Source organism: Polychytrium aggregatum, assembly GCF_025602895.1.
Source record: "Polychytrium aggregatum strain JEL109 chromosome Unknown BJ171scaffold_34, whole genome shotgun sequence".
Lineage (NCBI taxonomy): Eukaryota > Fungi > Chytridiomycota > Chytridiomycetes > Polychytriales > Polychytrium > Polychytrium aggregatum.
In genome coordinates this window covers 234,338-260,192 of record NW_026516236.1, presented here as the reverse complement: position 1 = coordinate 260,192, position 25,855 = coordinate 234,338, and the positions used below count along the sequence as shown (strand labels likewise).

Sequence of the window (25,855 nt, the reverse complement as noted above, 5' to 3'; positions counted from 1 at the left end):
CTGCTTCGATGCATGGAGCAGTCACTGTCCATCCGAGCCCAGGCGGCCACCATTGTCGAGCAGCACTGCGGGTTTGCCGTGGCCCCGTCGGTCTGCAGCCACCACCATCGATGTCTGGGGCTCTCGAGGGCGGATCTGTCTTGGCCGACGCGGTTGGGCGATGGTGATGCTGGTCGCGGCTGCATCCACGCCGAGGTTTGGATAGACCGGTGGCGTGGGCACGGAGCTGGACAGAGGAGCCTGTTGGATGAGGCGGGCTTGCCATAGGCCACATATAGTTCGCTTGCATCACAGTGCATTGGCACATTCAACGACACTGAATGGCCATGACGGAGATTCAAGTCGCCTGTGAGGCATGGCTCGCACAGCGAATCGACATTGGAGTCGGTCTCGGGTTCGGCTTGCGTCGGTTGCAAAGACCGCGGCTTCTCTCTGGAAGAGTGGAGTGATGCCAGAAGACACGGCTCTCGAGAATTAGCTTCTGGTTCCTGAGCCATCCCATTGTCTGCTTGCGTGTAGCCGTCTCTGTTGTCTCCCAAGAACGGCAATGATCCAGATCGGCTGCTGCGCAAGCAATCGCCAGCCGAGCCAGTCTCGATACCAGCCACTTCGATGAATATCCTCGCAGCCGCATTTGCGATAGATAGAAGGGTGCGACTTTGTCAATCGGAGACGGATACAAGCAGATCGCTGCCCAAGCGGCCACCTTGGCTCCCCACCAGAGATCGAGGAACGCTGTCTCCAGCGGGGGTGTTGGTGCCGTTGTTTGCGATCCACATCTCGTCGACCGCAACTGTCTGAGGCGGCCACTCGTCTCCGTGCATCCCACACCTCCCGTTCTCCAGGCGTTTCCATCGTCCCTGCAGAGCATTTGGCTGAGGGCAGCTCTGGCAGACCGGTGGCCTCATCAGCTTCAGCCGCTTCGATGCCACAGCTCGAGATTGGGGTCGTCCTTTGATTGGGACGGTGCTTCTGACCAACATAGTTCCGACGACGAGACCTGCGATCAACGAAATGCTCAGACCCAAGTGGAAAAAAAAATTACCGTCCACTACTGGCAACTGAGTCTGATCTCATATTGCTGCTGTCCACATCGTCGTCTCCCCAGGCCCCGACACCCCCTCTGCTCTTTCTCACGATACCAGCGACAGTACTTCCACGCTGCCGCTCCAGCATCCAGTCGTCTGTCTATCCGCTTCTCTCAAGCTGCTTGATACGACGAATCCATCGTCACTTTCGAGATACCAGAGACTGCTGCCCTCATCCTCCAGACTGCCGAGCGCCGTCGACATGAGCTTCAATGCCGACGGATCCATGAGCCAAGAGAGCCAGGACGCCTTCAACTCCATCCGCGAAACCTACCAGACATACTTCTCGGACGTTGAGCACATTGCCCTCACCTCGGGCCCGGCCAAGCCGTCCACCAAAGGGAAACCCCAGAGCCGAAGCGCGGCTCTGGGCTCCAGCACCGATGAAGCCGAGGAAAGTATTGCGCCCCTGAGCTCGTCCAGGGCAGCCCTGGGCTCTCTCGGCGCTTTCTCGGATGCAAAGAGGTCTCGAACCCATCTTGGGTCGCTGGGGTCGCTCTCGAATCTGCAAAAGGCTCCCTCGCAGTCGCTTTCGAACCTGCAGCGGGCAACTTCGCAATCCCAGTCCAACTTGCAAAAAACGACATCAATGTCTCAGTCCAACCTCTCTCGGAATGCACTCACTGGCTCGTCCAGCAACCTGCGTGGGCCAGTCCTGGGTCCGCAGGGCCTCGATGGCTACTATGCTCGCCAGGGCCGAAATGCCCTGCAGGGCGACGACAAGAGCGTCGATGCTACGGCATCCGAATCGATGTCCGTGAGGTCCTTTTCTCCCATCCAGGACATGACCGCTGCCATGGATAAGATGGAGCGGCAGATCGAAAAGTCGCTGCAGATGGCCGAGGAAAATCTGCATCAGTCCATGGACAACATCGTGCGGACAAAGATTGCTTCCAAAACCGGATCCCGTCAGATACTGGCAAGTTCAACCGACCACCCTGGCGGACTCACTCGGTCCCGAACAGCCGTAAACTCAAGTGACTCCCGTCCAGGCACCGGAGCCCAGGGCCTCAAGTCGTCCAAAGGCAGTCTCGCCCGCCTCGACTCGACTGCGTCCAACCGGAAGCTGTTTGCTGCCCGCGGCTCCATCGGAAGCTTCGATAGTGTGGCATCAGGCCGCTTACCGGCCATCGAGTCCCGTCCAGCACGAGCGCCCGAGCGTCGCTCCATCGACATGGTGAGAGATTGTTTGCCGATCCCTGCCCCATTACTTGTGGGGTGTTCACATTGATGTATTCCTTGGTGCATCCGGCCAGTAAATCTCCGATAGCCACACCGCTCTCCCCGATTGCACACGCCACTCCGGGTTTCATCCTTTGGCTGGTGGGAATCGCTACATCTGCCATGGACTGATTCTGCTGGGCATGCTGCTTCGACTAGACTCCACACCCGACTGCTGACTATTCCTCTCTCATCCCGACGGAAAAAGGGCAAGGCCCAAAGCAAAGAGCGGGTGCGTAAATGATTTGGCCGGGCCATCTTTCATGTTGGCTGTAGGCGGTACGCAGCGTCGCCGGCATTGCTCACACAGGCACTCACAAACGCTGCATGCTTACCCACCAACTCGCGAAGTAGATAGGACAATCCGAAGGCTCACTGAACGACCTGTCCAAGGTATTGCACCTATGGGGATCACGCAGTAACTTACATCTCCCGCCTTGTACTGCTCTGAGCGACGCCTTTGCATTGGTGCTCTTCGCAGCCACTGTCCCTCCATGTGAATATGCATGGAAGCTCCCAGATCTCTCTTTGCGGCAGCTAACCACTTGATTACATCTTGGGCTCATCTGTGCCGTCATCAAACTCGTCATCCTCTGCGACCGTCCCCTGTCCAGAGTGGCTCGAGAGACAATGTGGTCGCTCGACTCACAGATCCGGCCAATTTCCCACCGGCCTACAAGCACAAGTTTGAAGCCATTCGGAAGCACCAGGAGAAGGTCGCTGAGATGGCACAGTATCCTCCAACAAGCCCAAGCGGCTCTCGCGAGAGTCTGAGCAAGGTGGGACTGCTGTTCGTTGGCCAGTCAACGATTTCCAGGGCAACAATTGAATCAAATCTTCAGGGCATTGATCCAGCCCGAGCTGGGTGTGTTTCTGTGGATCCGCCGTGATGGCGCTGCTCCGAATCGTTTGTGCCCAACTCGTCCTTGCGGGCGAGTTACTGAATTTCCTGTCCACCAACCATCGCAATCAACAGCATGCGGCGCCAGAGTCTGATGTAGTGAAGCGTCTGACGGATCCCAAGTAAGATCTCCTCTCCTGGTCCTGAAGGATTGATCCAGCGGCTCGGGTCTTGGCGATATTGCTAACTCTGCCGATGCCTGGCAGGAACTTTACTGGAATCCATCGACTGAACCCGAGTGACAAGCTTGATTTTAATGGTGCGTGATACGTCACTGTGCCCCCATCGGATGGGCCATCCAAGGCTATCGCAGCATCGAGGCTGAACATAGGGATTGTGCACCACGACAGGGGCATCACCAATTGGCTGGCAGTTGCTAGCAATCTCGCTGTTTTACCCAGCCGTTGTCTGGACACCTGTCGACCTGCTGATTGCGTGACGCAAATGTATCAACAACGTCATGATTCCCCTCCTGTAGGATACCCGCTGTCATTCAAGCCACCGAGCGAAAACGAGAAGGAGAAAATTCGCACATCCACGACCAAACCCAAGATCGAGGTGAGCTCGCCCAGCACCGACATCCCCATTTGGTGCAAGTATCCTCTGTACAGCCACTGGCCTTCTCGGTGAGCCGCTGACGGCCTGTGCGTCCAATAGTTCTTCAACGAGTTTGCTCCGCCATCTACCGAGCGCACCCCAAGGTCATCAGTTGGCACACTTTCGACCGGGAACAGCACTCGTGCTAGCCGAACCACCCAGTAGTAAGCACTTCCCGATCAATGCCGCCGTGAGTGTGCGCTGAACAGCGCGGGAATGTATATACATGTACAGAACAATTGCCTTCCAGTTCTGTCGCCCGATACAATATACACACCTCCGGTAGTGGCCGCTAGCGATGCGATGTGTGCCACTGTAATAGGGTGCGTTTGCGGCGAACCTCTGCGTGTTGCGGCAATGAGCTCTGCAGAACCCAGAGCGTCGTTTATTCGGCGAGACGAGCCTTGACCATCCTTTTGAGATATGTTGACATGCCTCGCATCTGCTATTCATCGTCGGTGAGCAGGACATAGTCGCGGCTGCTCTGGCCAAACTTGATGGTGTCGCCTGACCGGAGTTCCACGTATCGTGACGCCGGGATGCGATCGCCGTTGACCATGACGCCGTTAGTCGAGTTGAGATCGATGATATAGGGTCTAAGTTCAAGTGGACGGAGGAGAGTATCGTCCACAGCACAAATACAGACACCAGCCATTAGCTTCACCGTGGATATGGCCATAGGGACTCGGCATATTGCACGATCGATCCAGGTTGCCATGCACCAATGACTCCCCCCTCAAGCCCAGCTTCGCTCTCTGCTCGGCACTTTGACTGCTCCATAGCACTGTGGCTTACTTGACTGTGCGCTGTGTTTGTCCCAGTTCGTCGGTGGTCACAATTTGGCGGTACTGGAGAGCAGCATGCTGCTTGGAGCATGAAGGGTGATCAATAGGAATATCGGCGACCTGTGTATGCAAATGTTGGGTGGAGTAGCAGCGTCAGCTTCGGCTCTTTGTACATTGATAGAGCATGCAGATGCCTGCTGCCGATCTTACCACTCGGTCTCGTCCGATCAGATAGGCGCTCTGCCGATGGATATGGAGCAAATCTGGCAGCACGAAATGAGGGCGGGATAAGTTTGCAGCTATCAGTATATGGATGATAGGCTGTTACGAAGCAGTCCCCAGCAGGCCAGACCTGGCCAGGTTGGGTATGGCAGCCAAGTCAGTTTGCAGATGGATACTAACCGATTTGCTCCTCGCCTTTGAAGACATACAGACGGTACCTGGCCGTCGGTTTGCGAGCCTCGATCGGCTCGCTGTCCCACGCGAATATCCGATATTACAATGGAGCATAGGAAGCAGTTGAAACCCGTCCGATTGGCCATGTTTCGATGCCGTGTGGTTCGCGGCATATGTCCGATGGATGCATCGGTTTGTCGGCCCAGTTGCGTGCCGTTTGGATGGTGCAGTACAGACATCCGCACCGCAGTTGCGACGCGATGTTGAGCAAATGCAAGGGTGAGCCGCCGCATTGAAAGCATGAGCACCGGCATCGATAGCGATCGATCGATGGGGAGAACGAATTTCGGATGGCGCTCGTCAGCAACTTTGATGGGTGGGGCTGCTCAATCTATGGCAAAGCCTCGTCTGGCTCACATCGATCTCCCCCCGTTATGTACTCTGTCGTATTTGTGCCTTGAATCTCCCGCCGCTCAAGCACGACAAAGTTCTGTACTTGCCTGTATTTCAGAACGACGCCTTTGAATGTGTTTTGGTCGGCGCCAAGCAGTCCTGACGGCTTATAGTCCGGCATCTCCTTGGGCTTCTGCGGCGATTGCGGCTCCTCGTCTGGAATGTTTTTGCTGAGCACACCAAAGATTGCCTCACGTTAGCCAGGTGCAGCGGAGCCATTGCGTATGACGCTCATCCTTGAAGCAAATCCAGTTGCATCGGATGCGATCGTTACGTCGCCCTGTTATCCAATGATCGCTGAACATACCCGAACCTCTCCGACTCGGGCACATCCTGTCGGTATGGCTTGAGTCCGTCCGAATCGCGATGATCTCTGCGGCCGCCATCGTTCGTCCTTGATGGCCGAGACCGCGGGCTGCGTGATCGATTGTCGCGGCGGTCGTCGTCTCGCCTGCCGGCTTCTTGCCGATCGCCGCCCCATCGTCCCCGGCGGTCGCCGTCTCGGCTGTCGCTTTCTCGGTGGTGATCGGCCGGGTTGTGTTTCTGGGGTGAGTCTTGGTCGGACATTGCTGTGGTGACGATGCTGGCGATGCTTCTTGCGAGGCGGTGGTGCGCTGTTGCGAATGGCCCAGTGCGATTCGGGATGCTTGGATCAGGGCAGCGTCGCCGTCCGCCGCGCAGCCGCATCTGCGCGCAAACTTGTCCTGGCCAAGCAAGTGCCGGAGGTGGCCAAGCCGTGCCCCTCCTGCTGCTCCTCCTGCACAGCCGGCGCCCAGCGTCCCCGACAGTCAAGCTTCCATGACCTGTGCTGGTGAGCGGCCGCAGCCGGCTGCTGTCTGTCCTGGCTGTCTGTCCTGTCTGTCCTGGCTGTCTGTCCTGTCTGTCCTGGCTGGCTGGCTGGCTGGGCCGGCCCAGGTCTGTTCCCACGCCGTCGGCAGCCTGGACCCGTGCGCAGCGGCCTTCATTCATTTACCCAGATTGATTTTTTTGGGCATTGCTCGCACAGATCGCACCCAGCATCCGACGTATCCAACGTATCCAACGTATCCAACGCATCCAACGCAGGACAGGCGTCCGTTGCATCGCGAGCCGACCACCCCGCTGCTGCATCCTCCGAAATGAGCTCCAACAAGCGCAAGTCCGTGTCGGAAACCCCAGCCGACAGCCGCGATGTGAGGCTGAGGGCCGACCAACCGGAGCACCCTGACGAAGGGCCGTTTCTCGGTAAACCCGTGCTTGCCCGTTTGCAAGCCGTCCCGGCGGCTCTGGATTTGCTCGACACTTCTGCACCGGCACGAGCGCTGATGCTCCATCGGATGCACCCGTAGCGGCGGCGACTACATCATGGACCCAGTCGGCTCGCAACTAATATCGATTGCTCGCCTATCTGTCGTGCCCACATGCCTCTTACCAATCTGCTCGGTACCATCTACCCGACTCTCCAACGGGCATGTTCGCATCTCAATCGGCTCGTCAATGGAATGTGCGCGCCGCCATCACGACCTCGTTGTCTTTGTCTCCGTCGATTCGGCCGCCGTGACCATTGGATGCCCTGCGTTGGTGGATTCGGTTTTGGGGCCGCGGAAATGCGGGGCTCGCGGCCTGGCTCACCTCAGTTTCTTTCTCAAGCAAACCCAAGGATGCCTCAACCTTGAGCTTCACGGAGTACCACACCGCAGAGAAGGTCGCTTCGAAACGAAAGCGGATCCTCGCGGCCGAGAATGACAAAATCACTTACGTCGGAAACAACACCGATGCTCGGGGCCATGCTCGGTTCGTTTCTGCTTATTCTTGCCTTGTGAAGGGGGATAGTGTGGTCTCTAGCACTAGTCACCGATACAGGACGCACGACAGCGACTTGTTCAGCGTCCAACCGATCAGTATAGTGCTCTTCTGTCCGTGTACTGGGCTGACCCAGCGATGGATTTCGATCGCTCTTGATCATAGATATGTCGTTGGAGTCTATAACAAGCGCGATGGAACGGTGAAGCTCCGGGAAGCCCCCACATTCCGCATCGCTACCCTGGTCAAATCTCAAACCATGGGCCGATCAGAGCTGATCGGAGACAAGGTGAGCATGTCGGGACAGTGGTCTAGATCGAGCTCAGGCGGACAAGCAGCACAACAGCGGAGCTACCACCCCCGGCACAGGTTATGCGACGCTGACGAATATCTGTGTCCATGTTCAACGCCTCGACTGCTGGGCACTTGCAGAACATGGCGGCCCGAAACGTGCTGGGCGAGAGCTTCGGCACCAAGAAGAAACAGAAGGAGATCCGTGCGTACGAGCGGAACCAGGTCGACATCAACACGCTCAAGGACATTGCCGGCATCATCAGCGACCAGCTCCACGACAAGGCCAGCGCCATTCCGACCCAAGGTAGGTCACGCAAGCACTACCACATCCTCGATCGATATCGCTTCGGATTTTATCTACTGGGTGTCTGGCACGCCATCGCCTCCTGGGCATAGTGCAATGTCCTGTGCAGCCCTGAAAGCAAACATCCCTCATATCCCTCCAGAGCAAATTCAACTGTCGGCTCTCCAAGACCGACCCATCCCGAAATACAACCCGGAGGTATGCGTCAAGACCAGCTTTGTGATCAGAGAGTCTCGTGTTGGGATGCAAGCCAGAATATAGCATCTCGAGCTCGTTGCTGCGCGACTGACCGGCCGATGCTGTCGATAACCCCAGGCAAAGACGCCCGAAGATGTGTACCACGTCGATGACATTGTGTCGCCACTGGAGCTGCGCCAGATGAACTACAAGTCCCTACTCTCTGTGCAGCTCAAGTCCGAGCTTGAAAAGGCGTTGTCGGGACTCAGGTGCGGACTCATTTTGTGGCCAAGTCAGCGCGCGCCAGCAGTCGGGCGTTCTGGAAACTGCACCGCTTAGCAACTCTGGCTCAGGAAGCACTGCGAGGGCTGTGTTGCGTGCAGATCCTTCGGCAGTTTCAAGCCAAAGGGAGCATTCACCGTGGCCGGGCTAACGCGAAACCTGGACAAAACAGGACTACCCAGTGGGTGGTGGAGCACTTGCAGCAGGCACTACAATCCAAGGCCGATAACGATCAGCTGCGAAAGGTGCGCTCGCTTGTGCATCGCCGATTGCTCGCTCTCCTCTTCTTTGGCAAGCCAGTGTTATTGGTCGATCGAGATACTGGGGGCAACTCTCCGTTTGCGACGGGGCATCCGTCAAACAATCGGGCTTGCTTCAGACTCAAGGGGCTTCGGCTTATGGAAGACGATAGCCGCTACACTGCATATGTGCTGATCGACGCTGTGGCCTCCAGATTCTCTATGTGTCGCACATGATGCGGTTCTACGGCTTGAAGGAGAACGTCTTGAACAACCCCAACCAACTTTACAAGATCCTTGGAAACCCCTCCGAAGTTGTTGTCGAAGGACTGCTGAATCGCTTCACCGAGCTCCAGGACGACGAGCAGTACGTTATATGCCGATGGTCGCGATCGAGGCATCTGACCAGACACTCGCGAGAGATGCTCGCTCGTTGTGATGCGACCGGATGCCCACAATCGATCGTCTCACCGCTGCCTCCAACATACTCCTGCTGATGACAACCGTATAGATACCGCATGACGGCCCGCCTCAAGGACAAGCTTCTGGCACACATTCTGGTTCTGTGTCTCATTATCGACAACTACACGATCGAGCCCTCAAGCATTGCCCGCGACCTCAGCTTGACAGCCACCAAGGTGACCAGCATGTGCAAGGAGCTGGGTTGCCGTGTCGCCAACCAGCGCGGAGACGAAATCGGCGCCGTGGCCGCTAAGACGGCCATGCTTGTCGTGCCGCTGACGTTCCCACAAAGGTCGCTTCACCGAAACTAGTGAGCTGCACGCACTACAGGCGGAGTATCGATCGTGCAGCACTGGGCATCACTGGGCATCACTGGGCATCACTGGAGAAGCAAATGCTGGGAGCAAATGCTGGGAGCAGCAGTCCATGTGGGCCCTGTGAGCAAAGTGCACAGTGCATCTGACATTGCCACGTTCGTCAAGCGATATGGGACGACCTCCGTTTTGAGATCACTGGTCACCTTTTTCTGGGGTCTGAATACACCACAGCCAACCAAATAAAATGGGACACCCCGGACTTTGAGCATTGGTGAATGTTCTCACTCAAAACGTCATGCTCTGGCCGTGACCGTCCAATGATGTGTTTCTGGATCTGAATCAAGGACGCTTTCTCACACAGATGGCTCACCGCAAGCGACTCGAGAAGGCCGAGCATCTTGATATCGAGTTAGTATGGAACTGTCCAGAGAGTCGAATGGATGCACTACACAAAGAGATTGCCAACCAGGACGGGAAACAATCGCATGGCTTGCTCACTGGAGCCTACGAATCAGCAGGCTTCAGGCCTCTAGTGTCGGAGCAACGTTTCTGGATTGACTGTACACATTTTCATCCAATCCGCCAAAGAATACCAACACCCCGCAACTTCCGCACGGCCGCCTCCGTCGCCAGCGTGGATCTAAACCCATAATTTCTTGTCCGGTGAATGCAATTCTGCGTTCCAATCCACCACACATCATCAGCCTCTCCAGGAATACTTCCACAGCGCGCAAATCGATCGTTGTTCACGATGATCGACCTCGCGCTCAACGAGTTTGGACAAAGGCTCGCTTTCTTTCCCTGGAGCTGCAGCCGGAATGGGCGATGCCACCACAGAGCTGGCCGACACACTGCCGGTCTTACTGCAGGTGATCATTCCTACTTCACGATACCGTCTGCACCACTAAATCAAAGAGCTCGTTGACACCGGCCCCAGTTTTTGCAGAGACAGCCTTGAAATCGACGCCCCATTCTTGCGCAACCTTCATGAGATCCTGGACCTTGACTGCCATGCTGTCAGTCTCGTCGGACTGGAGAGGCCATGTCTGGATGTGAGCCCGAGAAACGCGGATGGCCGGGGTTGGAGATACCGCTGCATCCCATTGAGGCTGGGCGCCAGTATGCCTACCTTAGTGCCGACGAGGAGAATAATTGCGTCCGGAGAGAGTCTGGGCAAATGGCAATCAAGGACGATCAAGGACGATCACGGACGATCGAACGTGAGGAAACGCACCCACGAACGGGACGCCAGTTGTCGGGAGCGGATTTGCCGGCCAGGCGACAGGATCTGCACAGCGACACCTGGAGTAGAGTCGAGAGCAGCCACAAAGCAGAGGGTCTCGCCATATCCTCTGCGCTTGGAACCCTACCTCTTGATCTCGTTGAACCAGTATGACAGCTCCTGGAACGACAGCATGCTCAGCAAATCGCAGCATATCAAGGCAGCCTGTCAAGAAGCACACGAGGGTTGGATCTCGGTGTTAGTTTGATGAGGTCGCCATGATATGATCGCCACGAGCATTCCGATAATACTACTCAACTGCCCTCGTGGCGATTTCTCAGGCACTCACATGCACATCGATGCAGAACTGCTCCAGCAATGGGCGGTAGCGCTCATGTCCGCCGCATGTCCACATGTGGAGCACCCGCTTCTGCCCATCGATCACGGTTTTGACAGTAAGATCGGCTCCAAAGGTCTGGCAGTAATCGTGTGCAAACGAATTGTGGACAGCCCTGATGCCAAAGAAACGACCGGGCTGTGAGAAGCGAGGAGTGGGTCTCGACGCATCGGTCTCGAGTCAACCGCAGCGGATATCAATCGGGTTGGCTCGCGTGCGCTGATTCCCGCGACGCATCTGCAGCAGCGCCGATGAGGCGGGGCCAATGTCGAAGTCGAAGTCGATGCGGCCCGTGGTGCCGGTGTTGGTGCCGGTGCTGGCGATGCACCGATGCCGTCGCCGCATGCTTGATGGCCGATGGTGCGTGGCAGACGCGAACGTGGGGGTGTGGAATGCCCAAGAAAGGGCGATGGCGACGACGAGCGATTGCCAGCGCAATCGGAGAGAGACCCACCGATTCACAAGCGATGTCTTTCCGGAGGCCGACGAGCCCAGAATGACGACCCGACGGGTCTCGAGATTGGATTCGGCCATGGCGGATGGCGTGCGGGCTCACAGGGCAGTTGGGTTGCGGGTTGGGTTGCAATATCAGAAGCAGTATCAGAAGATCTATCCGATGTAATATCAGAGGATGTATCAGATACAGTATCGGATGCGATTCGGAAGCGGGCCGCCGACAGGATGCAGTTGAGATCCGCTCAAGCACCGTTCGCATCGACCGACAGCCCGGGACGACGGATCCGTCGTCCGAGGGGCCAGGGCAGCGACCCAGTCGGTGGTCCGGGCGTGCAGCCCGCTCGCCAACCAGACAGAAATTCTCCCGCGGCCGCGCCCTCGACTCTGTCCTGCATCTGCCTTCCCCTCCCGTCGCATCCCATCCCAGCAGCGTTCCCTCGGCTCCCTCGGTCCACCATGTCTGCCCCTCAACGCAAGAAGGTTCTCTTGAAGGTCATCATCCTGGGCGATAGCGGGTGAGCATTCGCCCCCCTCCATCCCGTGGCTGCCCAGGAGCGCTGCTCGCTGAGGGTCGTCACCATCATCGTCGCTTCGTGGCTGCGGCTGTTCTGCCTCGGCCCGTCGGCTCGGCCGGGCTGGCTCCAAGGCCCTAAGGCTCCAAGGCTCCAAACCTCGCACACCAACCACAGCGCTCTGCTCTGCTCTGCCGGGCCGCCGGGCTGGATGCGAGCGCTGCCCATCTTGCTGATTGCTAATGCCATTCTCTTGCTTCGAACCAGTGTCGGGAAGACATCTCTGATGAACCAGTATGTCAACCAGCGATTTAGCAACCAGTACAAGGCCACCATTGGCGCCGATTTCCTGGTCAAGGATGTCCTTGTGGACGACCGAATCGTCACTATGCAGGTAGGAACACCCGCTCCTGTGCAGGGTCGCTCTCGGCTCTTCCTGGCTCCCTCAGCGAATCGGTATCGTAGCCGCTCACGAGTGGCGCTCGATGTATTTGCCACGGTCCGAGCGACAAGAGCCGTTGCCATCACCGCAGCGAGACTTTGTGATCATCGAGAGCTGTCCTGCCAGTGGTGGCTTGAAACAGCTGCGACGCTGGGCAGGCATCAACCCAGACAACCCAGAGCCGTCGCCGCCTCGCCTCCCCCACCGCCTTTCTCCTCACGGACTGCACGAGGGACCACGCAAGCACACCCTTTCGCAGGCGGTTGTTGTCTCGGCCCCGATGCAGCTCACTCACCCCTTCGATTCGTCGCTGGCAATGCTGTGTAGATTTGGGATACCGCTGGCCAGGAGCGATTCCAGAGCTTGGGTGTAGCCTTCTATCGCGGCGCCGACTGCTGCATTCTCGTCCACGACGTCAACAACCACAAGAGTTTCGAAAACCTGGAGTCTTGGCGATCCGAGTTCTTGCTCCAAGCCAGCCCTCGAGACCCTGAGAACTTCCCCTTCGTCGTGCTCGGAAACAAGATCGATCTTGAAGAAGCCAAACGCCAGGTAAGCCACGTTGCCACATCTGCCCTGTCCCTATCCTTGCAGCCAACGATATCGCTAGTCCTTAGCCGTCGCTAGTGACGGCATTTTCATGCGCAATCGTCCTTGTTACTGCCCCTCCCCTCTCTCTCGGCAACTGATCGCCCGCGCATGTTCTCGGACTGCAGGTCACCTACAAGAAGGCCGCTGCATGGTGTCAGTTCAAGCGCAACATCCCGGTAAGCGTCGTTGTTTTCGATCAGGGTCTGTCTCCATTCCCTTCAACACTCACGAACGTGCTCTCAGGCTTTACGCTACCATGCTGACCCATAGTGCTTCATCGCTCATGCCGTCCGACACTCTAGTACTTTGAGACCAGTGCCAAGGAGGCTCTCAATGTCGAGCAGGCCTTCCTCACTGCTGCCCGAAACGCCTTGCAGCAGGAGACCGACGTCGAGTTGTAAGTCGGCCCTTGGGCTTGAAGTGGCCCAGTATCTGATGTGCTCCTTCCCCATCATTGCACCCAACTGGAGTCGCCATCCCGCTATCCGCTTTCAGAGTTTGACCCTAACGCTTAGGCTCATACTGCAGGTACAGCGACTTCCCGGATCCCATCCGAATCGACAGAGACTCTTCTGCCGTCAAAGAATCGGGCTGCAGCTGCTAGAAGATGGGCGTCATTGAAGGCGTCGGTGCGCCACCACAGGCCCTCTGACGACCACCCAGTCATATCAACCAATACCGATCCGACCCACACCAAAGCCAACACCAGAACCAGAACCAGAACCAAAACCAAAACCAACACAACCTCCTGGGCTGGCTCGTCAGCCTCGTGCTGGAAAAGAGCCGCCTGATGCCACGCACTCCAAATACACCACGAATAAATGCTTGTCCCTTTGCTTTGATTTCCCTCCTTTCGTTTCCGTGATTCGCCATCTCAATGTCTTGCACCACCCTACCTTCTTTCCTTCTTTCGGATGTCCGCAGACTTGCATTCGACGCACTCCGCGTTTGTATTGAATACAGAGACTCACCAACACAGTCGGCATTGCAGAAACCCCAGGGCGTGTTAGGGGCGCTGAATGGCAAATTGGCTGTGCCGCGTTTGGTGCTGCCCAGGGCCGTTGGTGCCGAAGCGAGACTGCGAGACTGCGCTGTTGTGGCAAATTTGGTGTATGGGCCGGAGGCAGAGACTTTATTCGGTCGAGTTCGAGGACATTCAAACGCTGGATCGGGGGGGGGCGAGTGAATATCCGAAGGCCGGATTGAGACGTTCTCGCTCATCGAGGAATTGGTGATTGCCCAATCGATCGCCCTCCCGAGACCGCCAGGGTTCACTTTGACACACTAATGATTTCTTGTTCCAAGAGCGCCTCATCGACGGCATGCATCATAAAGGGCTCGCCATTGACGTGCAGCACCGGGACATCGTACATGTACACCCGGAGCCATTCTTTGTTCTCTCGCTTGTCGATGTCGACGAGGACGTAATCAAAGTCGATCTTTTTCTGAACGCGCTGTATGGCCTCGAGGGCTTCCTCGCAGAGACCGCAGTACTGCCGGGTATAGAGCGTCACCACCGGGATCGAGGGCCGTGGAGAGGCCGAGGAGGCTGTGGTGAAGAAGCGGGGCGAGGCCGCTCGGGAGAGAGGCGAGAAGGGACGGAGGCTTCGAAGGGTTTGGATCATGGCCGGGGCGGGCGGAGCAGGATGCTGCGAGAGAACAGCCTTTGCAAGCTCGGCAACGAGGCAATTGGTTGAGGTGGAGCGAGGCTTGATCTGATCCAGATGAGAGGCGGCAAACTCAAGCAAGATCCGATGGAAGGACAGGATGAGAGACAAGCCAATCGCGGCCAGGCCAGCGCTCAGTGGCCGATGCCAGTCGCCGGGGTCGTGCAAAAATAGAGACGGCGATCAATTGGCCACGAGTGCATGCCGGTCGAGCGCGAGCGACGGCGAGATGGTGGTGGTGGTGGTGGTGATGGTGGTGGTGATGGTGGTGGCAGTGATGGCTGATCTGGCCAAGACATGGAATGGATCCTGTCGATCGTCCACCAACAGGCAGTGCAAGTCGTGGAGGACGATGTCGAGCAAGTTGGACATGCTGACGATGGCGAGCATGTGAGGAGTGGCTGCAGTATATCTTGGATGCTAGGTTTGATATTGCGGGATGATACTGGGATGATACTGAGCTGATACCGGGGTAGTATCGGAGTGATTGTCAGGTGTGAATGTGTGAATGTGTGAATGTGTGAATGTGTGAATGTGTGAATGTGTGAATGTGTGAATGTGTGTGTGTGTGTGTGTGTGTGTGTGTGTGTGTGTGACGACACGTGGCCAGCCAATCGACGGCGCCAGCCACCGATGCTGCGCACAAGCCACGCGGTGATCGGACACGGAACGGGGGACACGGAACGGGTGGCGGCACAGCGGTATAAAAGGGCGGGCGGGCGGCAAGTCTTTGCACCGGCATCCTGCTCGACTTTCTCGCATTCGCACGATTTTTTCGCCTTTTACTAAAAAATCCCGTGTCGGAGAGTCACCAAGAGCAGTGGCCCACTTTTTGGAAACCCGTGATGACCCTGCACAGGACAGGACTTCCGCAAGGGAGGACGGTCAGTGAGGACACACAACCCATTCCGGACAGCCGAGGGTTCAACTCCCTTGCTGTCTAATTGATATCAATTGATGTCTGTTTGGCTGGTGGCCGTTCGGTATCGGATGGATGGACTGGACTGGTGCTGTCTGCGAACTGCAGGTGTCTGCTGGACCGGTGTTCTCTGTTCAGACGTGGGTGGTGTTCAATCGGTGCGGTGTGATTGGATCGAGTGGCTGCATTAATGTCCATCCATGTCGCGGCATTCCAATGTCCATCGATATCCGTCAATGTCGGATCTCGGCCGTTTGTCTCTTGGCACCAGGCAATCAATCCGTCCATCTCTGGTCGATTGGAAATAATGATGCCGATCTGGAGTGGGGTGGTGCTTGACCAGCGAGCGACGGCGATGGCGTCGCATCAGTGGCATGGGGAATGCTGGATCTGGATGCTGGGTGTGGAGTGGAGAATGCTAGGTGTGGAGTGGAGAATGCTAGGTGTGGAACAGAGAATGCTGGGTCCTGGATCCTGGATCCTGGATGATGGTACAATGGCATCGCTGCAGTCTCGGTTGCTTCGTTGACGACCCTGCTTCGTCAATAACTCGCTGTGTGGTCCATCGGTTGATCATCACATCACACCTCTCGCCCTTGCGACTGCCTTCACACCAACCGAGCCGGCAGCAGCCCGATGATCGCTCGCTGTGCCCGCTCCGTCCTGGATCGTCCATCGCCCATCGTCCGTCGCTGCTGTTTGGCTTGGATGCATCTGCAACTGTATTCTGCTTCGTTGCTGACCATTGCTGGCTATTGCTGGCTATTGCTGGCTATTGCTGGCTATTGCTGACTATTGCTGCATATTGGCTGCAGCTGCCTGCTCGAGGCGACGCAGTGTCCTCTCCCGAACGGACCCATACCATTGCTCCCGGGTCAGATCGTACCGACAAACATCTCCGTCGTAGAACGCAGCCCATTCGCGATGGGTCTCTGTCTTGTTGGTTCCAAAGACTTTCTCAAAGAACCCCTTCATCGCCGAATTGGCATCGGCCGTTTGGAAAAACACAGAGTCGACCTTGAGCTCTGCAAAGCCATACTCCAGCACCAGGAAGTGGGCCTCGGTGCCGTATCCCTGTCCCCAATGCGAGTGGTTCAGGATCATGCCAAACTCGCCAACCAGCAGCTTGGTGTTGGGATCGTCTTGCTCGACATTCTCCAGCGACCTGAATCCAGCCGTTCCGATCAGCCGGGTGCCCTCGTAGACGTCGAATGGCAGCTGCTCACCGCGGAGACTCCCTGGGCATGCGTATCCGCCAAGTGTCGTCAGCATTGCATGACAATATCGTAACGGGCCGTATCCACAGCATCCTCGATCTGCTGCTCCCTGATCGACGACACTCGCGCTGAACTCCTCAAATCAACGTCCTTACCTTCCAGCTGTCCCTCTCGTCGTGCCGCCATCGTTTCCTGGGTCCACTTGCTCAGGAACGGCAGATGCTGCATTGTGAGCGGATCGCTCATGATCTGAATCATCGCATCGTCTCGCTTTTGGATATCGGCGATGGTCGCTGTCGACGACGACGGCGGCGTCTGGCAAGTGAGTCTTGGTCCTTGCAACTTGCAAGCCATGGCATCGGAGCTCGGTATTTTGAACGGTGCGTTATTGGCCCTGGGCGATGTCAGCGAGAGCCCGAGCGGATTGCACCCTTTCGTCCGATCGAGAAAAGAAGCGTTTGTTTGCCAGCGGCCCGGCTGCCCCATCCCAGTTGATCGTGGATATCGCTGCTCTCTGGCAAGCACCCACGAATCCGTGCCGTGTCAATCCCTTGGCAGAGGGACGCAGTCATGGACGTCTCACATCGAGCGATTCGGTGTTTGATGTGAATGTATTTGCACCGCACCACCAGGGCGGCTCCTGTTTTACATGCGTCGCTCATCGCTGCGAGACTCGGCCGTTGTTTCCAGGATCCCTCAGCCGGCTCGACAACCTAGTCGACTCGGTACATTTCCTCGAGAACTTCGACGGCAGCCTTGTCGATTATCAGATGCTCAAAGTCCATCATGGGGGTCAGACTGACATTGCGGGCCCATGCCACGACGACGGGCCGCTCGCCATGGGGCAGCTCTTCGCTTCGACGCAGCCGCTCGAACGAGTCTGCGACCGAGATCAAGTTCTGGATCTCGGTGGGATCTTCGCTGCCGTACAGAACGTAGCAGCGCTTGCCCATCATATTCAGGTTCTCCAGGCGCTGTCGCAGCTCCTCCTTGCCCTCCTCGGCAAGCGCCAGGCTGTCGACGATGGTGATCTGGTCCTGTGCAAACTTGGTGGACAGGCCCGTTCGGATGCATGCATCGTAAACCTTGCGGTTGATGTCGTGAGTTTTCAGGTGCGGGCGGGGACCGTGGACATTGTAGCCTTATGGCGATTGTGTGCAAAGTTGCCAGGATAGGGTCAGAAGACAGCCCCATGCGAGCGGCAATCGATGCTCGACCTGCCAAGCCATTCGGCAGGCCGCTCTGCCAAGCCGTTCAGCCGGGCCGCTCTGCCAACTGGCTACATCGGCCCTTCGATCTGAGTCTCTTGCAGAGCCACGCTCCTCGGGGCAGCCGGTCAATCCTGCAGACGTGTCCACACTCACCTCCTCGGAACTGCGGGGCTCGCAGAGTGCCAACTCTCGCCTTGCCGCGGCCCTTTTGTGCATATGCCTTCTTCGTTGTGCCACGGACCTGGCCGAGGGCCTTGGTGCTCTCCGTTCCCTGCTTCATCCATGCCTCTTCGTATCGAAGTCCCCGACGAAGCAGGTCCTGACGGACAGTGGAGCCAAAGACGGATCGGTCGAGCTCCACCAATCCCGCGTACTCGCCTGTCGAGAACGATCGCAGCCAGGCGTGCACATATTTCGCTTTCCACCACTCGTCTAGACAGGTTGTTGCCGGGTGGTTTGTCGCCGCGTTGATATGACCGGGTGGTCCCGTTGAGTTGACGCCGAGGACGCATGGGTTCCGGGGCGATCAAGTTGGGCACACCACGAGAACGGTCACCGATCGAGGATGCAGGGTGAGGGTCGAGTCGTCAGTATCTCCTTCGACGAGCACATTTCTCGTCGGTACAGGCGCCTCTGTCGCCACCCGGCATATTCGATGTTTCGTGAAGCCATTGGATGCGGACACTCCAACACACGAGATGCTGCCACGAGTGGTGCGGGGATGTAATTACTTTCACGATCGGTGAACTGCGGCACTTGATCAAAGGGAATCTTGGAGTCGTCTTGCAGCTTCACAACAGGTGTCAGCGGATACAGATGAATCGGCACATCCGATCCCGAGGCCGACTTGAACTCATATTCGCCAGCATAGAGGGTGCTGTGTCCGGCAGCCGAGACAGACGAGTAGATCCGTGACTGGAAAGCCTGATGTTCGGTTGTTGATTGATCGAGGAATCAAGTGGCCAGTCGTCGGCGGTGAGACACGCCCATGATGGATAGCCGGTTAGCGTCGCCCAGCCGTCAATCGCTTCGCCACTGCTGATCCGCCGGCGACACTCTCATCCACGATCTTGTCCAATGAGGCCTGCCCGATTATGCCGCACCGTCCCATGCGCTCATATATGCCACGTTTCTCGTCGGTTGACGGCTCGCACTCTGGGCCACAGGGGGTCTCGGGGAGGCACTCCGCATACCGTTTTGAAGCTTCCCAGGTTCGATGCAATGGCTCGGACAGACGCCAGGAGAGACATGGTGCTGTGGAAGTGCAGAGTCAGCTCGTGGCCAGACGACGGGGATCGCTCGCAGGCTCTTCGCGCTCGGGGCTGGGAATCGTTTTGCGCTTTTGCCGATCGCCAACACTGAGGGCCGAAAAAAATGCGTCTCACACAGTCACATGCGCCCACGGGACCCGGCCGACTCATGGCGGCGCCTGCGATTGGTTGGCTGGAATGCGGTGGATCACGTGGCGTCGGCGTGTGTGTGTGCCATGTCGCGAACGACTCGAGACACGTGAGCGGCGCTCTGATTGTGCTCTGATTGTGGTCTGATTGTGCTCTGATTGTGCTCTGGCCGATGCTGCAGATGGCGACTGCAGATGGCGACTGCAGCGACGGCGACGACGATGCTGGATGCACCGGTATCCTCCCGTCAGGCCAGCGTCGGGCACCATGAACACATCTGCTTGCCTCGTTTCAGTCAGCGGATGCGGCGCTGCCGACTGCGTTGGTGGACAAGGCCGGCTTGCTGATTGTGCGCGAGTGCGTTGGGCATGAGCGACCTTGGCAGACGAAGGGGCATGCGGTTGTCGCCACGAGCAAAATCTCTCCAGTCTTGCCTTCGGACGGGGGTTCGTTCTCATCGCCGCAGCTGCACATCGCCAACGTCGCCAACGTCGCCATCCTGGCCATCGGCTCTCCTTCCCGGCCAACGCAGCTGCCCCCGTTCATCAAGCTCCAGCCCTCCTCGCCATGCTCGCCGGAAACCTGCCCGACACCGAGGTCCCGCCAGGCACCCCCAGCGAGGCTCCGGTCCTTCGACTCAGCTCGTTCTTTGGCGAGGTCATCGTGGCCAAGTATCGGCCGCAGCCGTCGCTCGACGACCCCAGTCCGCTGGGCTCGCAGTCGGTTGCCATTACACCCATTTCCTGTCCAACGGACGAAGCCCTCCATGAGATGCAGTATGACATCACGACTCTGACAAAGATCCGCCATCCTCGCCTCGCCCGCATCTTTGGAATCGCCCAGCAAGCCCCTCTTGGCGACTATGCGATTGTCTCGGAGACCACCGTTATGGGCACATTGGCATCGCTCCTGCGCCGCAACCACAACAAGGCCCCCCTGAACGTCGCCTGGAAGGACCGCATCCAGATCGCCGCCGATGTCGTCGAGGGCCTGCTGGAACTGCAGGAGACCTATGGCCCGCACGGCAGCCTCACCTCCGATTGGGTTCTGCTCGACGATGACCTCAGGGCCAAGGTCGCTGGGTTTGGCTTCCGTTTTGGCCGTGCGGGGTTCCTGCTTACCTCACGGCAGCCTGGGATCGATAACCTGGCCAAGATTTACGAAGCCCCTGAGCTGAGTGCCGATCCCGATGCACCGGTAAGGCGTGTGGACGAGACGAGCAGAACTAGCCCTGCCAGCGAAGCTTTGGGGGGCACCACTGCAACGGCCCACTTCTTTTTCTGTGCAGCACCGATACGATATGCCGGTCTTGCGACGCTGTGCCCTGCTATGCCATGTCAACCAACCTCTCTGTCCGCGGCGGCAACCTGCCCTGTGTTAGGTCACATTCCTGTCCGATGTATTTGCCGTCGGTGTCATCATGACCGAGCTCGCGCTACTCAAGGGGCCATTTGGCCAGAGCCGGACGGTGCTCGATGATCCCCTGGCCATCGATCTGCAGGCGTTTACTGGCCTTGAGCCCCAGATATGGACCGACCTGAACGAGGGCATCTTGCAGGATGTCGGCACCCCCAAGTCATTTGTCGCCCTGATCAAGAAGTGTCTCTCGACCCGACCCGAGAGCCGCCCGGATATGGGCCAAGTATACGACCAGCTGCTGCAGATTATAGCCTCGACCGAAGCCCAGCTACAACGGGATTTCGAGCGCGAGATGCTCGAGGAGCTCCAGAGCAAGGTCGAAAAGGTTGATGTGGCAGAGTTCAGATCACTCCGGAATGGTATGCTTACATCAGTGCTCCGATGGACATGCCGCACTGAATGAGTCACGGAACGGTGCTGCTTATCAGTCGAGAATGTGACTGCGTTCGTCGTAGTTGCTCACAAATGCGTTCAACATACTTCTTTTCGATCGCGGCTTTGGCGACCCAGTCAAAAGCGCTGCCTCGCTCCATATCAGAGGTATGTGTGCAGGCATTGTCCAAAATGCTCTTCCTGTTTGCCAAACTGCGCTATTGCTCGGCAAACACCGATTTGTACGGGCAAGCAACTCGATAATGCCAAATGGCCTCCACTTTGGGCCGGACTGACTTTGAACCACCCGCTTTGCTTCTGCCGCTCAGACTCCTCTGTCGACAAGCCCAAGATCCTCCAGTTCCAGTCCAACTTCAAAAGCAAGCTGCGTGAATGGAACTCGACCTCGTGCACGTTCTTCAGCCTGGGGGCCAAGGATTCTGAGCTCGTGTTCGAGGCTCTGAAGATCAACACCACCCTGCGCGAGCTCCGGATCCACGGCTTGGCCCTCGGAGCCGATTCTGTGCGTCTTGGCGACGCACTCCTCAAGAATCATTCGCTGCGGGAGCTCGACTTTTGGTCCAGCCCTATCGGCGACAGAGGTGCAGTTGCGTTGGCCAAAGCCCTCGTTAACGGCTGCCGACTGCAAAAGCTCAACATCTACGGCGGCTCACTCACCAACGAAGGCATACAAGCGCTGTGCGAGGCCATCAGCACCCACAACGATGTGGCTCACTTGGGTCTCGAGAGCAACATGATCGACATCGACAGCGCTCGAGCCATCGGCGAGATGCTCAAGATCAACGGAAGCCTCCAGGTGCTCAAGCTTAGTGGATCGCAGATCGGCGACGAGGGGCTCCGGCCCCTGCTGAACATGCTCAAGCATAATGCAGTACTGAAGGAGCTGCATCTCCAGAACGTTCGTGCCGGAGAAGAGGGTGGCCGCAGCCTGCAAGCCCTCAAGTTCAACACGAGCCTGGAGGTGCTGCACCTTGGCAACAACACCATCGGAGACGAAGGTGCTCTCAGTCTTGGCGAAGTCTTCAAGGTCAACCAAGTGCTGCGCCAGGTTACCATCGGAGACAACCTGATCACCATGGTCGGTGCCGGGCACCTGGCTGACGGCCTGCTTCTCAACCGCTCCGTCCAATCCCTGGTCCTCACGGGCAACGAGATCGGCAACGAAGGCGTCAAGCACTTGGCCAAGATGTTCCGAGTCAACGCCGCCCTGGCCCATCTGGATCTGGCCATGTGTAGCGTATCGGACGAGGGATTGAATGCCTTGGCCACATCCTTGAGCGTAAACAGTGGACTCCAAACGCTGCTGCTGGGCAACAACAGGATCTGCAACGGTCCGTCGCTGGGCGAGATGCTGAGCAAGAACCAAAGACTGCTCAAGCTCGACCTGAGCCACAACCAGCTCAACGGATTCACCATCGATGCCCTGAGCGATGGCCTGCGCCAGAATCCGTCGCTGCAGGAGCTCAATCTCGAGTCGAACGGCGTCGGCCTCTCTGGCGCAGATGCGCTATCCAGCTGCCTGAAGACCAACCGATCGCTGCTGGACCTGAATCTGGTGGACAACCATCTGGGCGAGCGCGGCCTGCAGCGTCTGATCGACGGCCTCGTGCACAACGAGACGCTGCGGCTGCTGGACCTGTCCAACAACAGCATCAGCGAGCACGCGATTCAGATGATGGAAGAGCTTCCTCGAGTCGAGCAAGGGCTGCTGGACGTGTACATGTTTGGATGATTTGGATGATTACGCAGCGCTCATAAAGCGAAACGGTGCGCCCTGGTCTCATTTTGAATGGAATGCACACCACATACGTATCATCCACCTTGGCCGTCCAACCGAAGGAGCAGGAGCGGGGAGTACCTCGCCAGCCCTGCCATATGGGGTCCCTCGAGCGCCCCGAGCAGTCCTGTTCCCCGGCGACCGTGGCAACAACGACCGTGACAACAGCGGTGATGTGATGGCTCGGCGAGATTACATCTCAGTGAGACCCCGATTGATGAATACGACTCAGTAATGACAGCCCTCAGGCAGGACATCTCGTTACTCTGCTTAGAAACACTGTAGCCGCAGTGCAGTAGAGTGGCGGAATGACAGTGGAGTGCACAGTCGGTATCATCATTGGGGGAGCAGGATGCTTAGCGACGCTTCTTTTCATTGGTTGAAGGCAGCCTCAAAATACGAGACATCATGCGCAGACAAGATGCCGCCGACTTTGCCTTCAGCATCTCGATGCGTCGGATCCGGTGACGGATAGCTGCGTTTCCTTGAGCAAGCTCAGGTCTTTGCGCTGCCGGTCTTCATCCACACTCTGAAGACCCCGCATCCATCTTGTACACTTTTCCCGAACCACCGATCGTAGTTCCATCTTGAACTCGTTCTCGTACTCGATGCGGCACAGTCTCTGGATGCTTCGGTGGTCGCTGAATCTTTGAGCTGCCTCGACTCTGCGGGCCGAGTCCATGGGACTGACCCGCAGCGATAGCTCCTGTAGCATCTCGGCCTGTGCGCTCTTGACCTGATCGCAGGTGACAATGGGCAGGGCCACTGACGTTGCGCACTTTGGTGGATCGGCCCGCATCCTCGAGACGGCACTGTGGATCTCTCCTTCGAGGGTTACTTGCTCGCCGATCCACTGCTGGAGCATCTGATCTTGAGACTTGATCAGGTTCTGCTCGCGCACAATCTCGCTCAGCTCATACTCCCAGATGCGCTTCCATTCGCTGCGGCAGCGATCCAGCAGCTGGCGGTACTCGCTCGTATCGCTTCCGAGATCTTCGAGGATTTGCTGGAGATCTCGGATGGGGCCGAAATCGATCGCACCGCCCGCTGTGAGTCGCAGAATCTGCTGCTTCAGCATTCCGAGCCGATCGGCAATTTCACTCTGGAGGGCTTTGAGCTCGGTCTGGCTGCGTTCGACACGGATCCTGTTGGGATGTGGATTGCTCTGAGACAACTCGGTCGCCGCTGTTACTGATGTTGCTGCTGGTGCTGGTGCTGGTGCTGATGCTGGTGCTGCTGGCGCAATCGCTCCGTCGGCTGTTTGGCTGGCGGCAGGTCCTTCTGGCGATCGCTTGGCAAGCTCGATGCGGACTAGATCAGCGAGTTTTGCAATTAGTGCCTCGGTCTCTGAGGAACCAGGCTCATGCGAAGACGCATTTGCGATGTGCCGTGGGATGCGTTGGTGAAGGGTCGAGGGCGAGTTCTTGCAATCCAATGAATCGCTGCTGATTGCTCCATTCGGGCCTCTATCGTGTGGAGGTGCTAGAACCTGGAACTTGAGAGTCGCTGGATACTCGAGTGCTCTGGTCCAGTCGTCCGGGATGTAAAACTCGGCATGCTGCGGATCAAAGACTTGGAGGATGCATGCGCATGGGTCAAAGTGCGGGGCATGGGCAAACCTCTGTCGGAACAGCCGCCAAAGCTCCGACTTGATCGCCTCCTCAGTGCCAGGTAGATCGACATTCACGAGTCTGTAGGTGAGCCCGAGATGTGAAAGAAAGACGGTCACTCCAGCATTGACCTGCTGCATCGCAGGTGGGACTGATACAAGAGTAGTTAGCGCGACGGACTGCAACACGCCGTCAAGCACGGAAGATGGCTCGATGTGTCGCGCTGCAACGAAAGCAGCAACGGACAGTATCCTGTCCAGGCTATTGCTCCCGAAGCAAAGCCCTCAGATTGCATCGGTTTTTGGAGCTCACCTGCCTCGCTGCGCGTCGTGTCGTCGTCATTTCGTGCCGAGGTGCACCTAAAACAGCTACTTTGCCCCGAACAGCGAGAGAAGTGAGGGTGCTCCTCTGGGCGATGGATCTCGATGGACATGGGTCTGTCTGCGTGTTCGTCCTGGCATCCTGCTGTCAGAACGTGGGTTGGTTCAATGGCTTGTTTGGAACTGCGAGCCGCAGGCCATGTTGCTACTGGCGTTGCTGTTGGTACTGCTTCCGGTAGAGCGCCGGTGCTGGCCACCATCTCATCGAGGAGGCTCTCGACCAGCTCGAGGGCTTCGCGACAGTGATGCGGCTCGGCTTCGTGGCCGTCGTCTCCTGGACCGGCGAGCCGGCCCAACACGGCTTGGAGCTCAACGAGGAGTGCGGCATTCAGATAGGGCCCAAGGGTCTGGACCAGGACCTTCGTCTCCAGAGCGAGACGCGAGGCGTCGTCTTGAGCGGCAAAGGCCGAGAGCGTGAGAAGAATGTGTCGACATGCCTTTGACGCCTTCTGGACGGCCTCCGGGGGTGGAAATTGCTGCTGCTGCTGCTGAGCGACGCTCACTGACATGGGTGAGGGCGTGTGTGCGGATGGAGGTGGACGGAAGTTGAATGATGGCAATCGGCAATCGGCAATCGGCAATCGGCAATCGGCAATCGGCAATCGGCAGATGGCCGAAAAATGGCTGCTTTGTTGCTTGGACTCCTCGTAGAGGCGTTTCTGGGAGAACGGGTGCGAGCAAGAGATCACTTGCTGGTACTTGTCGGTGCTTGCCGGACGAATGACTCGCTTGGTATCGTGGCGGGACGTGCAGTCAAGTCGATCGTGCTGCTCGATCGTTAGAAATCGAATGGATGGCTCCTCCCCCTCCCCTTCTTCCTCGTCGGTTGCGCTCAGAATGGTGGGCTTGGGCTTGAGGCGGCTCTCGATACACTTCAGTCTTGCTGCTGCTGCTACTGCTGCTGCGATCCGGGCCGTGCATGACATGCTCGCTTGGCCCGATCG

The 25,855-nt window shown here is 57.6% G+C and overlaps 10 protein-coding genes across 10 annotated transcripts; 4 read left to right on the top strand and 6 right to left on the bottom strand.

Moving 5' to 3' along the window:
- The first annotated feature begins 1,137 nt into the window (after positions 1-1,137).
- On the top strand, positions 1,138-4,112 carry BJ171DRAFT_190901 (uncharacterized protein). Its single transcript, XM_053106169.1, has 8 exons — positions 1,138-2,265; positions 2,518-2,541; positions 2,664-2,702; positions 2,924-3,088; positions 3,286-3,332; positions 3,417-3,469; positions 3,689-3,768; positions 3,868-4,112. Exons 1-8 carry the CDS (start codon positions 1,291-1,293, stop codon positions 3,970-3,972), a joined length of 1,488 nt encoding a protein of 495 aa, XP_052964167.1. The 5' UTR covers positions 1,138-1,290; the 3' UTR covers positions 3,973-4,112.
- A 140-nt stretch (positions 4,113-4,252) lies between these two features.
- On the bottom strand, positions 4,253-5,562 carry BJ171DRAFT_559170 (SMAD/FHA domain-containing protein; the record flags this gene model as incomplete). Its single annotated transcript, XM_053113194.1, has 5 exons — positions 4,253-4,403; positions 4,603-4,712; positions 4,803-4,855; positions 4,995-5,065; positions 5,489-5,562. 5 exons carry the CDS (start codon positions 5,560-5,562, stop codon positions 4,253-4,255), a joined length of 459 nt encoding a protein of 152 aa, XP_052964166.1.
- Positions 5,563-6,303: 741 nt separating this feature from the next.
- On the top strand, positions 6,304-9,589 carry BJ171DRAFT_515641 (RNA polymerase I associated factor, A49-like protein). Its single transcript, XM_053111966.1, has 10 exons — positions 6,304-6,356; positions 6,448-6,665; positions 7,058-7,214; positions 7,389-7,512; positions 7,656-7,821; positions 7,964-8,019; positions 8,137-8,267; positions 8,453-8,525; positions 8,735-8,886; positions 9,031-9,589. The coding sequence occupies exons 2-10, from the start codon at positions 6,560-6,562 to the stop codon at positions 9,290-9,292; spliced, it is 1,227 nt and encodes a 408-aa protein (XP_052964165.1). The 5' UTR covers positions 6,304-6,356; positions 6,448-6,559; the 3' UTR covers positions 9,293-9,589.
- A 272-nt stretch (positions 9,590-9,861) lies between these two features.
- Positions 9,862-11,714, bottom strand: BJ171DRAFT_515638 (P-loop containing nucleoside triphosphate hydrolase protein). Its single transcript, XM_053111964.1, has 5 exons — positions 11,372-11,714; positions 10,870-11,032; positions 10,669-10,745; positions 10,428-10,467; positions 9,862-10,329 (listed from the first exon to the last, which is right to left on the bottom strand). The coding sequence occupies exons 1-5, from the start codon at positions 11,449-11,451 to the stop codon at positions 10,183-10,185; spliced, it is 507 nt and encodes a 168-aa protein (XP_052964164.1). The 5' UTR covers positions 11,452-11,714; the 3' UTR covers positions 9,862-10,182.
- Positions 11,715-11,765: 51 nt separating this feature from the next.
- On the top strand, positions 11,766-13,770 carry BJ171DRAFT_515636 (ras family-domain-containing protein). Its single transcript, XM_053111963.1, has 6 exons — positions 11,766-11,888; positions 12,153-12,279; positions 12,655-12,879; positions 13,044-13,094; positions 13,221-13,315; positions 13,447-13,770. The coding sequence occupies exons 1-6, from the start codon at positions 11,830-11,832 to the stop codon at positions 13,520-13,522; spliced, it is 633 nt and encodes a 210-aa protein (XP_052964163.1). The 5' UTR covers positions 11,766-11,829; the 3' UTR covers positions 13,523-13,770.
- A 74-nt stretch (positions 13,771-13,844) lies between these two features.
- Positions 13,845-14,867, bottom strand: BJ171DRAFT_515635 (thioredoxin-like protein). Its single transcript, XM_053111962.1, has one exon. It carries the CDS (start codon positions 14,541-14,543, stop codon positions 14,190-14,192), a length of 354 nt encoding a protein of 117 aa, XP_052964162.1. The 5' UTR covers positions 14,544-14,867; the 3' UTR covers positions 13,845-14,189.
- A 1,375-nt stretch (positions 14,868-16,242) lies between these two features.
- On the bottom strand, positions 16,243-17,322 carry BJ171DRAFT_515633 (acyl-CoA N-acyltransferase). The gene is made up of 2 exons (XM_053111961.1): positions 16,877-17,322; positions 16,243-16,742 (listed from the first exon to the last, which is right to left on the bottom strand). Exons 1-2 carry the CDS (start codon positions 17,205-17,207, stop codon positions 16,297-16,299), a joined length of 777 nt encoding a protein of 258 aa, XP_052964161.1. The 5' UTR covers positions 17,208-17,322; the 3' UTR covers positions 16,243-16,296.
- BJ171DRAFT_515632 (ribosomal protein L4 domain-containing protein) lies at positions 17,314-19,266 on the bottom strand. The gene is made up of 4 exons (XM_053111960.1): positions 19,126-19,266; positions 18,664-18,856; positions 18,086-18,364; positions 17,314-17,862 (listed from the first exon to the last, which is right to left on the bottom strand). The coding sequence occupies exons 1-4, from the start codon at positions 19,180-19,182 to the stop codon at positions 17,435-17,437; spliced, it is 957 nt and encodes a 318-aa protein (XP_052964160.1). The 5' UTR covers positions 19,183-19,266; the 3' UTR covers positions 17,314-17,434.
- A 485-nt stretch (positions 19,267-19,751) lies between these two features.
- BJ171DRAFT_190804 (uncharacterized protein) lies at positions 19,752-23,118 on the top strand. Its single transcript, XM_053106168.1, has 4 exons — positions 19,752-20,529; positions 20,714-21,110; positions 21,262-21,291; positions 21,453-23,118. Exons 1-4 carry the CDS (start codon positions 19,900-19,902, stop codon positions 22,874-22,876), a joined length of 2,481 nt encoding a protein of 826 aa, XP_052964159.1. The 5' UTR covers positions 19,752-19,899; the 3' UTR covers positions 22,877-23,118.
- BJ171DRAFT_628972 (uncharacterized protein) lies at positions 22,917-25,618 on the bottom strand (the record flags this gene model as incomplete). Its single annotated transcript, XM_053115583.1, has 2 exons — positions 22,917-24,665; positions 25,079-25,618. Coding segments are annotated over 2 exons (1,845 nt in total), but the record flags the coding sequence as incomplete, so codon positions are not given.
- Between the last annotated feature and the right edge of the window lie 237 nt (positions 25,619-25,855).

What these genes read in the sequence shown, in the direction of transcription:
- BJ171DRAFT_515641 (XM_053111966.1), top strand. Translation starts at nt 6,560, where the DNA reads ATGAGCTCCAACAAGCGCAAGTCCGTGTCGGAAACCCCAGCCGACAGC. An exon ending in TGACGAAGGGCCGTTTCTCG is followed by an intron (nt 6,666 to 7,057) that starts GTAAACCCGTGC and finishes GGCTCACCTCAG; the next exon opens with TTTCTTTCTCAAGCAAACCC. An exon ending in GAGCTCCAGGACGACGAGCA is followed by an intron (nt 8,887 to 9,030) that starts GTACGTTATATG and finishes ACAACCGTATAG; the next exon opens with ATACCGCATGACGGCCCGCC.
- BJ171DRAFT_515633 (XM_053111961.1), bottom strand. Translation starts at nt 17,207, where the DNA reads ATGGGGCAGCCGGGCCGCTGGCAAACAAACGCTTCTTTTCTCGATCGG. An exon ending in ACGAGAGGGACAGCTGGAAG is followed by an intron (nt 16,743 to 16,876) that starts GTAAGGACGTTG and finishes ACGCATGCCCAG; the next exon opens with GGAGTCTCCGCGGTGAGCAG.
- BJ171DRAFT_515638 (XM_053111964.1), bottom strand. Translation starts at nt 11,451, where the DNA reads ATGGCCGAATCCAATCTCGAGACCCGTCGGGTCGTCATTCTGGGCTCG. An exon ending in AAGACATCGCTTGTGAATCG is followed by an intron (nt 11,033 to 11,371) that starts GTGGGTCTCTCT and finishes CTTTGGCATCAG; the next exon opens with GGCTGTCCACAATTCGTTTG. An exon ending in TGGTTCAACGAGATCAAGAG is followed by an intron (nt 10,468 to 10,668) that starts GTAGGGTTCCAA and finishes CCATTTGCCCAG; the next exon opens with ACTCTCTCCGGACGCAATTA.
- BJ171DRAFT_515636 (XM_053111963.1), top strand. Translation starts at nt 11,830, where the DNA reads ATGTCTGCCCCTCAACGCAAGAAGGTTCTCTTGAAGGTCATCATCCTG. An exon ending in ATCATCCTGGGCGATAGCGG is followed by an intron (nt 11,889 to 12,152) that starts GTGAGCATTCGC and finishes GCTTCGAACCAG; the next exon opens with TGTCGGGAAGACATCTCTGA. An exon ending in TTGAAGAAGCCAAACGCCAG is followed by an intron (nt 12,880 to 13,043) that starts GTAAGCCACGTT and finishes CTCGGACTGCAG; the next exon opens with GTCACCTACAAGAAGGCCGC.
- BJ171DRAFT_190804 (XM_053106168.1), top strand. Translation starts at nt 19,900, where the DNA reads ATGCTCGCCGGAAACCTGCCCGACACCGAGGTCCCGCCAGGCACCCCC. An exon ending in GTTCAGATCACTCCGGAATG is followed by an intron (nt 21,111 to 21,261) that starts GTATGCTTACAT and finishes TTGGCGACCCAG; the next exon opens with TCAAAAGCGCTGCCTCGCTC. An exon ending in TGCCTCGCTCCATATCAGAG is followed by an intron (nt 21,292 to 21,452) that starts GTATGTGTGCAG and finishes TCTGCCGCTCAG; the next exon opens with ACTCCTCTGTCGACAAGCCC.
- BJ171DRAFT_190901 (XM_053106169.1), top strand. Translation starts at nt 1,291, where the DNA reads ATGAGCTTCAATGCCGACGGATCCATGAGCCAAGAGAGCCAGGACGCC. An exon ending in AGCGTCGCTCCATCGACATG is followed by an intron (nt 2,266 to 2,517) that starts GTGAGAGATTGT and finishes CGACGGAAAAAG; the next exon opens with GGCAAGGCCCAAAGCAAAGA. An exon ending in AGGCCCAAAGCAAAGAGCGG is followed by an intron (nt 2,542 to 2,663) that starts GTGCGTAAATGA and finishes CTCGCGAAGTAG; the next exon opens with ATAGGACAATCCGAAGGCTC.
- BJ171DRAFT_515635 (XM_053111962.1), bottom strand. Translation starts at nt 14,543, where the DNA reads ATGATCCAAACCCTTCGAAGCCTCCGTCCCTTCTCGCCTCTCTCCCGA.
- BJ171DRAFT_515632 (XM_053111960.1), bottom strand. Translation starts at nt 19,182, where the DNA reads ATGTCTCTCCTGGCGTCTGTCCGAGCCATTGCATCGAACCTGGGAAGC. An exon ending in GCAGTTCACCGATCGTGAAA is followed by an intron (nt 18,365 to 18,663) that starts GTAATTACATCC and finishes CAACCTGTCTAG; the next exon opens with ACGAGTGGTGGAAAGCGAAA. An exon ending in AGCCCCGCAGTTCCGAGGAG is followed by an intron (nt 17,863 to 18,085) that starts GTGAGTGTGGAC and finishes AATCGCCATAAG; the next exon opens with GCTACAATGTCCACGGTCCC.